General features: G+C 37.2%; 1 protein-coding gene and 1 pseudogene across 8 annotated transcripts in view; one reads left to right on the forward strand and one right to left on the reverse strand.

The window, feature by feature from the left end:
• Positions 1-12,625, reverse strand: part of ANAPC1 (anaphase promoting complex subunit 1) — a 102,134-nt gene that overhangs the window by 21,134 nt on the left and 68,375 nt on the right. For all 8 annotated transcript variants that reach the window (XM_032843919.1, XM_032843925.1, XM_032843920.1 and 5 more), the window contains 6 exons: positions 9,974-10,050; positions 9,358-9,448; positions 9,215-9,268; positions 8,126-8,319; positions 3,281-3,367; positions 637-754 (listed from right to left, as the gene is read on the reverse strand). In XM_032843919.1, coding sequence (XP_032699810.1) covers positions 637-754; positions 3,281-3,367; positions 8,126-8,319; positions 9,215-9,268; positions 9,358-9,448; positions 9,974-10,050 — 621 coding nt within the window. The remainder of the gene's footprint in view (positions 1-636; positions 755-3,280; positions 3,368-8,125; positions 8,320-9,214; positions 9,269-9,357; positions 9,449-9,973; positions 10,051-12,625) is intronic.
• LOC116858941 lies at positions 867-2,099 on the forward strand (annotated as a pseudogene).

The following is a 12,625-nucleotide window of genomic DNA, read 5'->3' on the forward strand; positions in this document are numbered from 1 at the left end:
CACACATGTCGTCTTCTGGGAACGTGCCTTTGCTCAGCTGGCAAACCTCAGCCCAAACACTGTGTCTACCAGGACAACTTCCCCAGTCCTCAACAGCTGGAGGGGACATTTCTCCTCTGCTCCCCTGCATTCTACACATACCCCCATGCGCTACTCTTACTGCATCCATGCCTGGCTACCTGATAGACAGCAGGTCCTTAAGGAATACAAAGATGTAATTTTTATACCCCAGAGCCTTTGCATAGTTTGATGCACAGAAGGTACTTAATAATATTCTGAATGAAGGAAGGATACACATGACTTACAACGTGTGCATCTAAATCAAAGATCTCTTATCAAATACGCTCTGCAAACAGATCTAGAATAGTTCTAACTCAAACTTGTGAACAAGGACATTTTCAAACTCTAGACTCTGGGGCAGAAGAGCAGCTGATGACTTCTACACTATTACCCTCCTAAACTACAAGTGAGCCTGAATGGCCTGACAGGATGTACAAGAACTTTAGAAGCTTCAATTTTTATAAAAGATTAATTCACTCTGTCGTCTTTTAAAGGACAAGAGTTCTGAAATATTTTGACCTGCAAAGAATGTATGAGTGGTAACAAAACTACAGATAAATGAAAGGAGAGAATGACCTTATAGGTAACTTCTAAAAGGGCATAGCAGGGCATGTTTGTGTCCACATCCACGGGCACCAGGAGCCTCGGTTCCGCAGCCAGCACGTACAGGTGCCGCAGAGCCTGCAGATGATACCTGCTCACAGAAAACACAGACAGGAGGTAACGAACAGCTGAGACAGTGTGAGCTCTCCACCCCATTGCTGCTGACACTGAACCCCGACAGAAGCTGGGGTTGTTATCTTCCCATGACAGCGGTCCTAAATTTAGGAAGATGACAAGATTCAATTAAAAATTAACGAAGAGATTCTCTTTAAAAAATTATAGACACATGATCCTTGACTCAAGAATTCTTTAATTTTTTTTTTTACTTTTTAAACTTTTTTTTCATAGTTACAAGGTTTTATAGATAAGGTAAAAATTACCTTAACATGAAAATATTTACTGAAAAAAAATCATCACTTATAAAACCAGCTCTCAAATAATCCTTTAGTGACCTACACAGGCACCTTTTTACCTTCCAAGGGACTTATTTCTAGGTCTTTGTTTTTCTGGCGTAAGGGCTGGTAGGGAGAAGGAAAGCTCATCTACGTACGCAACCTTATACACAAATATATACACACACACACCTGGGATCCAGGACACCAAAAACTAATGGGGGAGATTATGATGCTTTTCTGGGTTTTCAAAAAAAAAATTTTTTTAACTACCATTTATTTTTTTAGCATTTATTTATTTATTTATAAAGATTTTATTTATTTGACAGAGAGAGAAGAACAGGAGAGAACAAGCAGGGGGAATGGCAGAGGGACAGGAAGACTGAGCAAGGAGCCTGACACAGGGCTCCATCCCAGGACTCCAGGATCACAACCTGAGCTGAAGGCGAACGCTTAATGGACTGAGCCACCCAGGCACTCCTCTATTTTTTAGCATTTAGACACAAAAAGTTTTTAGATTTTAAGATGCCATAAAAGGATAAAACTAGACTTCAAATTTTTCTTTTTAAATTTAAGTTACAGCAATAGCCTCCCCCTCCTCCCACCCAAACCTACCCTTTCCTATAAATTAATCAGAATTAAAAGCAGAGGGGGGCTCCTGCTGCTAAACTCTGGGTGCAAGTAAGTGGGGCCTATTGAGAAGAGGACTCCTATAATGACCAATGAAGGCTATGGTCCAAGGCCATTTTTGCTGGCTATAAGGAGGGTCTCCGAAACCAGAGGGAGCACATAGCTCTTAAAATTGAAAGTGTTTATGCTTGAAATGAAACTGAATTCTATCTAGGCAAGAGATATGCTTATATATACAAAGCAAAGAATGACACAGTTACTCCTGGTGGCAAACTGCACAAAACCAGAGTAATCTGGGAAAAAGTAACTCATGCTCATGGAAACAGTGGCATGGTTCATGCCGAATTCCAAAGCCACCTTCCTGTTAAAGTCATTGGCCACAGAATCTGTGTGATGCTGTACCCAAGGACTTAACCTTACTGAAAAATAAATAAATAAATAAATAAATAAATAAATGTGTAGATATGTTCTTGTTTAAAGAAGAAAAAATTAAAAGCAATCAAGGCCAGGAAGAAAAAAACAGTATTTATCAGTTACATAAAGGTTCTTGGTGCTTATCACCAAACAGCTTTGTTTAAAATAGCTAAACCAAATAATTCTCCTAGCAATAGGGAAGTGAGGCTCCTTGTTGTACCCTAACCACTAATTACTGACATTAACAACTCAAAAAGTCTTTCCTAAATTGACAAGCAAGAGACCACTTGTCAGAGTTGCAATAATTTAACAAGAATATGCTTGTGCTCCACCTATCATCAGAGTTTAGACGTCAGATCAGGCCACTTTTATAAAACAGCTAACTTTCATTTATTATTACTATTTTAAACGACATTACACTACAGCATGACAGCTCAGTTACTACATTAGTGCTCCACTTCTTGATGCATCTCTTGAGAGATGAGCCGAACACACTGGTCACCTCGGATGTCACGGGAACATAAAGAGCTATTTTTTCCCCCTCCTCCATATGCAGCAGGAATCAGCTATGCCTGAAACTGCCAGGGAGACTGCAGTGCTGAAGGCCGTCTGTGCTCTCAAATGCAGAGCTTCTGTACAATCACTCCTTTCCTACATGTTTGAGGTTCTAGGGCTCACTGCCACTTATAAGTTATCTCTGATTCTTTGCTACATTTTGCTTTTCATGTCCCTTTTATTTCATTTATACCAAACTTCTCAGCATTAATGTAAAAGAAGGGAAAATGGAATTCATATAGACACTGCCACTAAATCAGACCAATTTCTCTCTTAGAATTAAACAATTATGATATAAAATATATCATCTTGCTTCTGTTGGCTAATATCTTTTGTTTGATGAATTTTTCCCTAACGGTAACCCTGTTTGGCCCACTTCTGGGTTCAGAGCAGTTCTACTGATTAAAGAATGGTGGAAGATGGATCCATCAGTCCATCAGACATCCAAAGTTCTCTTTTGGTCTAATATTTGGAGAAACATTTTAGAAGATTTAGTCAGGAAGGTAACTAAGTCCAAGAAGAGAACAAATTAATTTGGAAATGAGTCCATGGAACCAAAGCACCATCAAATTACCCCTTGGAGACCTTACAGAAGATCACACTGAGGACACAATCATCAGACTCACCGATTGTCAGTGCTGTGAGCCGGGAAGTGCGGGTAAAGGGCACAGAGGAGAGCAGCAATGGAAGAGTTTGACGTACTCAAAGAGTACCTGTGAAACAAATGCAGGAGGGAAAAATGTTATTAAATACACTGTGCAAACTTCCAAGGCCTTCTTGAGAATCCAATAATTGGGGTACTATCGCAAGGCCCACTGATGAAACAAACGCTTTGATAGATACTAGTGTGCCAGTGCTATCAGCGTTTCACTTTTCAGTGAGTCTTTTTTTTTTTTTTATGTTTTTATTTATTTATTTGACAGAGAGAGAGATCACAAGCAGGCAGAGAGGGAGGCAGAGAGAGGGAGGAAGCAGGCTCCCTGCTGAGCAGAGAACCTGATGTGGGGCTCGATCCCAGGACCTTGAGATCATGACCTGAGCCAAAGGCAAAGGCTTTAACCCACTGAGCCATCCAGGCGCCCCGAGCAACCCAGGCGCCCCTTCAGTGAGTCTTTAAGCCATTTTAAGATTATCTACTATTGAAAGCGGAAAAAACATTCCACAGACGATAACTTTCAAAACCTGAATTAGTAAACATGGATTTTAACTGCAAATATCACAATAGTGAGGAACATGAATGCAATCCTAGAGATTACACATACTGAAAGTCATGAATGAAGACATGACAATAAGGAGGTATGTATAGAACTCCAAGTATAAACAGTTTTTTTCTTATCACTATGATAAACTTATTTTTATAAAAGTCACATACTCTTAATAAAATCTTTTGAGATTTTCCTTATGTTATTTTACCGTTGCTCAAACTCTGCACGGCCAACAGGCAGAGGACTCTAAAGTTCTAAAGTTTTTACAAAGATTTTGTAAGAATAGTTTTATTCTTACAAATATTTTACAAAAATCTTGAAATAAAGATGGTACTGGACATCACATAAAACCACTGTTGCAGATAATCAATATACATTTCATTATATACCTTCACATGCACACATAAACACATATATCCCCAAGTCTTTATCATTTTAATAATTTAGGCATCAAGTAAGAACATAGCACTTATCATATATACATATATTTAATGAATTAGGAAGAAGATATTTTAAAATTTAAGTAAGGAAATATATCCATTTTCACATGTGCATAAAATAGGCCTTTATCTCTTTACCATTTTGACAAAACCAAAACCCAAAGATAATATTAGATATTAATGTTACAAATTTTGAGATTAAACACAGGATGTGGCTATGCAATGAGAAATTTAAATGTTTTTCACTAAGTACACATAACCATTTAAAGACTACAAATCATTAGAAAAGCAGGGCAGAGTGGGAGAAAATTTACTCAATATGAAAGTAGAGCAAGTAGGGTCACAGTGTAAAACAATGAAAGATTAACACTGAATAAGACTACACTGGAATTAAAAAGAATGAATAAGAGAACAAGAGATGCAGGGGTTTATTTTGAAAGGAAAATAACTTTTCAAAAATCCTAAAATAAGAGGCGCCGGGTGGCTCAGTCAGTTAATCGTCTGCCTTTGGCTCAGGTCATGATCCCACGGTCCTGGGATGAAGCCCCACATTGGGCTCTCTGCTCAGCAGGAGCCTACTTCTCCCTCTCCCTGCTGCTATCCTTGCTTGTACTCTCTCTCTGTCAAATAAATAAAATCTTTTTAAAAAATCATAAAATAAGAATTTTCATAGTAAGTTTTTTTAACTATTCTTAATTCTAAACAATTAGAGAAAGAAAAATTCTACAAAACCTGTTAAAAGGGAAAGCACCCTTTCTGACAATCTTCTAGAAAGGTGAGCTCCAATGTTTAATTCAGTCTTACAGAAGAGAGGAAAATAAACCTATATGACTTGTAGAAATTGTATCAGTTGGCCAAGGTTACACACACTAAAGCTAAATAAATGAAACAATACACTGAAAGACTCAATAGTGTAACAGATTTCAATTTCTCCCAAACCAATATATAGGCTCAATGCAATTCTGGTCAGTATTTTATCAGGTTATTTAATGTGGAAAATCATAAACAAATTCCAATATTTATATAAAAATTCAAACAGAAAAACACATTTTTAAAGAAGAAATCCCAGTTTGGAAGATTTGTTCTCCCTGACATCAAGACTTACTACAGAACTACAAGCACTAAGGCTGTGGTATTGGTGCAAGTATGGAAAAACAGACCAGATGAATAGAATGGCCCAGAAATAAATGTATATATATGGACACTTAATTTATAATAAAAACGGTATTGCAGAACAGTGGAGAAAGGATAAATTTTTCAGTAATACTGGGGCATCAATTATCAAAAAATCACATAGATGGGTGCCTGGATAGACACCGTGAGTGTCTGCCTTCAACTCAGATCATGATCTCAGGGTCCCGGCTCAGGGGACAGCCTGCTTCTCCCTCTCCTGCTGCTGCTCCCCCTGCTTGTGCTCTCTCTGTGTCTGTCTGTCTCTCTGTGTGTCAAATAAATGAATTAAATCTTTAAAAAGAATTTTATAGAAAAATCAAGTACAGGTAGATTTTTATATCCAAATGTGAATGGAAAAGCTAAAAAACTTGTAGAAAATAGAGTATCTTCATTTGGAGGAGGGGGGTAAGGAAATATTTTATCCAAAGGACAAAAAAGTACAAACCATAAAAGAAAAATGTTAACAACTGTTCATCAAAAGACACCAAAAAAAAAAAAAAAAAAAAAAAAAGACACCAAAAAGGTGAACCACACAGCAGAAGGTAAGTACAACACGTAAGAGTGACAGAGGGTTCAGGATCATAATGATAAACCCATACAGAATAGTCAGATGAATAAAAACAGAGAGTAGAACAGAGGCTGTCAGGGGCTGGAGGAAGGAGGGAATGAGGAGCTGTTGTTTAAGCGGGACAGAACTTCAGTTCCGCAAGGTGGAAAAAAGTTCTGGTGATTGGTGAATACACTTAACGACTACTACTGCACATTCAGAAATGATAAAGAAGATAAATTTTATGTTATATGTATAGTATCACAAATAAATTTAAGATTTTATTTATCTGACAGAGAGAGAAAGCACAACAAGCAGGGAGAGCAACAAGCAGAGGGAGAGGGAGAAGCAGGCTCCCGTTGAGTAGGGAGCCCGATCTGGGGCTCGATCCCAGTACCGTGGAACCACAACCTGAGCTGCAGCCAGACGCTTAACTGACCGAGCCACCCAGGCGCCCCACCACAAATAAGATTTTTAAATAAATAACTAAGCCAATGAAAACGGGTAGCAGGAGATTTAGGTATTACAAAAGGAGATTTCCAATTAGCCGTTAAAAATATAAAAGGTGCTAAATATCATTATTCAGAGAAATGGAAATTAAAACCACAACTACTACCAAATGGCCAAATCAAAAAGACTATCCAATAAAACTAGTGCTGGGAAGGACAGGGAACAACTAGAATGGTATACAACACTGACGGGTGTATTTGGAGCACTGACGGCATTATCTACAGAAGTTAAGCATAGATACATATATATGCACAGATCCACGCATAGATCTACATATAATAAAATCAAAGACAGGTACAAGAATATTTGTAACAGCCCCAAACTAGAAACAACACATCCATCAAGAGCAGAGTAGATTGAGAACTGCGGTATAATCAGACAATGGAATTCAACAGCACAGAAATATGAATACAACATTGCTCCATACAACATGGATAAATCTCAAAAGGCTGAGCCAAAGAAGTACAGTTGACCCCTGAACAATGTGAGGGTTAGAGGTACCAACAACCCTGCATAGTCAAAAAAGTCCATGAATAACTTATAACTTCCCCAAAGCTTAACTAACAGACTACTGTTGACTGAAAGTAGATAAAAGTAGATAAACACATACATATTTTGAACATATATACTATAATCTGTACTCTTACAATAAAGCTACAGAAAAGAAAATATTAGAAAAATCATAAGGAAGACAAAATATATTTACAGCACTGTATTGTATTTAACCAAAACAATTGTGTTAAGTGGACATGCACAGTTCAAACCCATCCTGATCAAGGGTCCACTCTAAGTATGATATAACACACAGTGTATGATTCCACTTGAATTTCAAAAACAGGCAAAGCCAGTCTAAGGTGTTAGGAGACTAAATAGTGATTATCTCTGGGTAGAAGTGAAGTAATAGTTAACAGGAGAGGCACAGCAGGGGTAGAGATAGGTATTCTGGGGAAGTCTTACAAAAAGAAGAGGTGGTCAGGAATGACAGATGCTGAAAAGAGTAAAGAAGGGGAAAACCAAGAAACTCTCATAGGACCTGATGACTGATAGCATTCACAACCTTTATGAGAGAGCAGTTCAGTAGAAAGGCAAAGTCACTAAACAGTGGGGAACAAGAGGTGACGCACTGAAGAAATGAGTACTGACTCTTCTGCAAATATAGAGCAAGGATGATAACTCTACTAAGTAAGGCATAATTGATAGTTAAACTACAAACAAGCAAACAAACAAAAAAGCCCTTGTAAAGTATACTAATGCTCCTCAATATGCTAACAGCCAGTCAGGATCAAAAATTTTCAAGTATTGGGGTGCCTGGGTGGCTCAGTCATTAAGCATCTGCCTTCGGTTCAAGTCATGATCCCAGACCCGTATGATCAAGGCCCGCATCAGGCTCGCTGCTCAGAGGGATGCCTGCTTTTCCCTCTCCCACTCCCCCTGCTTCTGTTCCCTCTCTCGCTGTGTCTCTCTCTCTCTCTGTCAAATAAATCAAATCTTTTTAAAAAAATTTTTTTTCAAGTATCTTCAAAACCAAAATAACTCACTCTTACAGATCTTATTCATGAGATCTTTTCATTGAAGAAAAAATATATATTCACTTACCTTCCTCCTCCCAGAAAGAGAAGTCCAAGGGCCATGTGATGGGCTAAGTGGAAACCATAGTTCATTTCACCACCTGTTTTCATGTGTAAGAAGCGACAAAGCTGCAAAACCTTTAGGTTCCCCGAGCCAGCCATTACCATGGCAAGAGACAGAAGCACCACACTCAGGCAGGTTTCTAGGTTGTAAGGACCTGTCTGGAAGTGCAAAAAGATGACATACTACAACTGTTGCATTACATTTATTATCAAAACTAAATTGGCCATCATGATACTACAAATATTTACAACTTTAAAAATATCTGTAAAAACAAAAATTTTCTCTGATTATGAAATTTAAGTTCAACGTAGAAAAGTCAGAAAATAAAGTATCGAAAAGGAAATAACAATTCCTTGAAATACTAACATCCAAAGAAAACTGCCATAAATATTTTGGCCTTTCCCCAAATCTTTTCCTGTATCTATGAATTTTTTTTTAAATTAAACTGAGATATCACTACACATATTTTTAACTTTTTAAATCTATTATATGTAACCAATCCTTACTCATAAAAAGTTCTTACAGCATGAGTATGATAGCTCCATTGTATAACAATGTCTGGATATACCATAATCAAATTTACCTAACTACTTTCAGATTTTTTGATTTTCTAGTTTTCTCATATTATAATGTTGCAGAAATCTGTGTGGTTTTTATCAGGAAAATCTTATAATCTCCTGTTATGAGAGCAGCATGCCTCAAAGGGAATTGCATTTTTACTAAGGACTTTCTTTTTAAAAAAGCAATTACCCAAAAAAAGCAGTTACCAATATTCAGTCCTGAGATCCCTGCCATAAGGTATGACAATCCATGAAAGATATGGTTTTTGATATCACAATAATTAGAGACCTGCATTTCCTTCAAGGGTCAGCATACTCTCACCTAATTAATACCCCAGACCACAAATACAAAAATGAGCCAAAACTTCAAATCTCCCATACTCAACAAACTGCAGAGATACTTAACTACACATAAGTTAAGTAACTTAGTTACCAGTAAATTTTTTCAAGTTCAATTTTATTCCCAAGGAGAATGATCATTAAAAAGACTTACTACAGAAGCATTAGGTGCAGACAAATAAGTCATAAAATCTTTTGCAAATTTATGCTGGAAAAACAGAAGAAAAAAATCTGAGGTTAAAAGAAGCCTATTAACACTTTGTTTAAAAAAAGAGAATAAACTAAGATACTTCTTACCAAACAGTTAAACGCTGATAAGTTTTCTGAGCCAGCAAATCGAAAACCCAGAGACAAACAGGCTCCTGCAATGATGTAGACATGTGCTTGCCTGAAAACAGATTACAAGAAATTTAATACTACCATTATTTTGTTTTAAAATTCATTATTACTATTTTCTGGGGGTAAAAATAATAAATATTCCTGTTCTCAAAACTAGTTTACATTCTTCTGGGAATGCTCAACTGTGCCTCTACTCCACCAGCGAATTTCTGCAGCAGAAGGACCATGTAGCCCTTACTGATAAAGTATGCCTCTTGACTGCATGTTTCACACACAGCAAAGAAGATAATTTTTAAAAATAACTGCCAATATTTTTAATGAAAAGGATAAATGAGGACTATGTACAAGCTAAATCTCTGATATTGTTTTCTGAGGGCAAAAGCTCTACACTTCAGAGACCTAAACAAAAAACAAAGAAAAAATTAACTCTGTGAGCATCTGGTAAGTAACGGTTAGAAACATAGGGGATTCAGAATTACTCAAATCAAGGAGTACTTTTCCCACACAGTATATTTCTATTTATTTATGAGAGATTCTATAATAGCTCATTTGATTTACGTATTTCCTGACTTACGATAAAGTTTCCAAATTCAAATCCTCTGAGCAAGGAAGTTCAATTTCACTGAGAGAGATACTATTTTCTCTTATAATCTGTTAAGAAAGAAAGCAAGAATACCTGGACATTAATATTCAAGTTACAAATATTACATGATTTGAAAAATAACATAGTGCTTTTTGGGGCACCTGGGTGGCTCAGCTGGTTAACCATCTGACTCTTGATTTCAGCTCAGGTCATGATCTCAGGGTTGTGATATCAAGCCCCACAAAGGGGTCTGCACTAGGCGTGAAGCCTGCTTCCGATTCTTGCTCCCTCTCCCTTTGCCCTGTCCCACAGGCCCCTTCACCAAAAAAAAAAAAAAGAAAAAGAAAAAGAAAAAAGAATAGAAAAGAAAAACATAACTGCTTTTCATGGTCATATTACATAAAATAAGCTATTTCATTCAAAAACATATATTTTAATCACATTGAATGCAATCCAATTTCAAATCTAAGACAGACCCAACAATAACTGATTAGGACTGAATGCATATGAACTGGAGGACTGAAGTGTATTCTGAGTCAGTAACAGGCTGATGTAATACTTCACACCAGTGAAGTGAAATGCAAAGATGACTGGAGAATAGGGCTGGAGCAAGGATATGAGAAAACAGTGGGAAGAGGGGAAAAAGCAACTGGAAAGAACTCTAATCAGAAATATATACTTCTTATTCATGAGGTATTTCTAGCCTATGCCTACCAGAGTAAGGTTAGTCACTAAATTACCTATGCTAAACTAAACCATCGATATGTTAATCTTTAACTACTGTTGAGAAACACATCCTTATAGTTTAAGTAGTAAACAACTTAATCAAATTTAAATTTGATTTAAATTACTCAATTAAATCATTTAATTAACTTTAAATTAAATTTTGAAAATTATTCTTATAATCTTTTCAAAGACTATTTAGGAGAGTAACATTTCAGGATGCTTTCTATAATAAACCAATAAATATTGTAAACTCACTAATGATACAATCTTTTTTTTTTTTTAAGATTTTATTTACGGGCGCCTAGGTGGCTCAGTCAGTTAAGCGTCTGCCTTCAGCCCAGGCCATGATCCCAGGGTCCTGGGATCAAGCCCCATATGAGTCTCCCTGCTCTGAGGGAAGTCTGCTTCTCCCACTACCTCTCCCCACAACTTGTGCTCCCTCTCTCTCTCTCTCAAATAAAATCTTAAAAAAAAAAGTATACAAATCAAGATTTTATTTATTTATTTGAGAGAGAGAGAGAGAGAGAGCACAAGAGGGTGGAGGGTCAGAGGGAGGAGGAGACTCCCTGCTGAGCAGGGAGCCCGAAGCGGGACTCAATTCTGGGACTCAAGGATCATGACCTGAGCCAAAGGCAGTCGCTTAACCAAGTAAGCCACCCCATATGCCCTTGATACAATCTTTTTATGTACTGAATATCACCAAATCAAAAAACTTGAAATACCTTTTCTCTCTGATAATCTCAATGAGGTAAGCAATTATGCTGGCTGTGTAATATAGACTGGTAACTACTTCCATCTTTCTTCCTTCCTCTTCAGACTTAATTTTTAATTTTGTATGTTACTTACTCAGAAATTGAGTGACATTCTAAAAAACTGCTATAACTCCAACGTAATTTATATATACATAGATAACCTAATTATAACATTTATATAAAGTGTCTATCATATCATATAGGAATGGAGTATTTCTATTTTCACAGCAGGCATTTATAAGCTCCTTTTGTCTTTAAAACTGGAGTTTAAGGCCTAGGTTCAGCAGGGCCCACACTAGCTCTGTGACCATGAGCAATTTTCTTGACTGCTCTGTGTCTTGTCTGTAAAATGAGCACAATTTAAGTGCCTACCTTCTAAGTTCCTTTGAGAATTAGAAGACTCAATCTACTCAAAGCTCTTAAAATTAATGCCTAAGTCTTAAGTGTTAGCTGCTATCATTATCATCATCATCATCATCATCATCATTAACCTAGGTATTCTAACACTATACTTGATCATAAGCCATTAAAAAGCATCACTAAGAACTTGGGTTGTAAATAATTGGGGGAGGAAAGGGAGAACCCTTCCTCAATCTGGTCCTTGTCATCTTTCCTATGGTCTCCGGAAGTTTTTAAAAAAAAAATCAAAAATATAAGGAGTAATCAAAGGGAGAAATGTAGTCCTTTAAAGGCAAGGTAAGGCATACAGGAAATGAACAAGAAAAGACCACCAAACTCCTCTGTCTCGTAGAGAGTACAATGCAAAACTCTTAAGATCTGAGGTCCTAATAGCTAGTTTCCGTTTTACCTCAGCTCTGACTAGCTGGGTGACTCTAGTCTAGTCTAGTGCCGTGGTCTGCCTTCTTTCAATTAAGAGTCTACTGTAACAGTGTCACAGTAGCTCTTGCTACTAAGGGCTAGTTGCTAGGAAGGAAAGAAGGAACACACACAGCAGATGACTTTGAGAAGTTCACAGTCTTATGGATTCAAAGACATACTGATAACAAAAAGAGCACACTGTTCCCACCAATGCACAGAGGGCAATACCTGAACAACTCACAGTAGAGCACTGCCTAGGAGCAAAACATAAGGTTGTAGGGTAAAGCTTGTGATGAAGGAAAAAGTGCTGTGAAGATGTAGTTATGGGCGCCTGGGTGGCTCAGTG

Source organism: Lontra canadensis, unplaced genomic scaffold (genome assembly GCF_010015895.1).
Source record: "Lontra canadensis isolate GAN:19392208 unplaced genomic scaffold, GSC_riverotter_1.0 scaffold144, whole genome shotgun sequence".
Lineage (NCBI taxonomy): Eukaryota > Metazoa > Chordata > Mammalia > Carnivora > Mustelidae > Lontra > Lontra canadensis.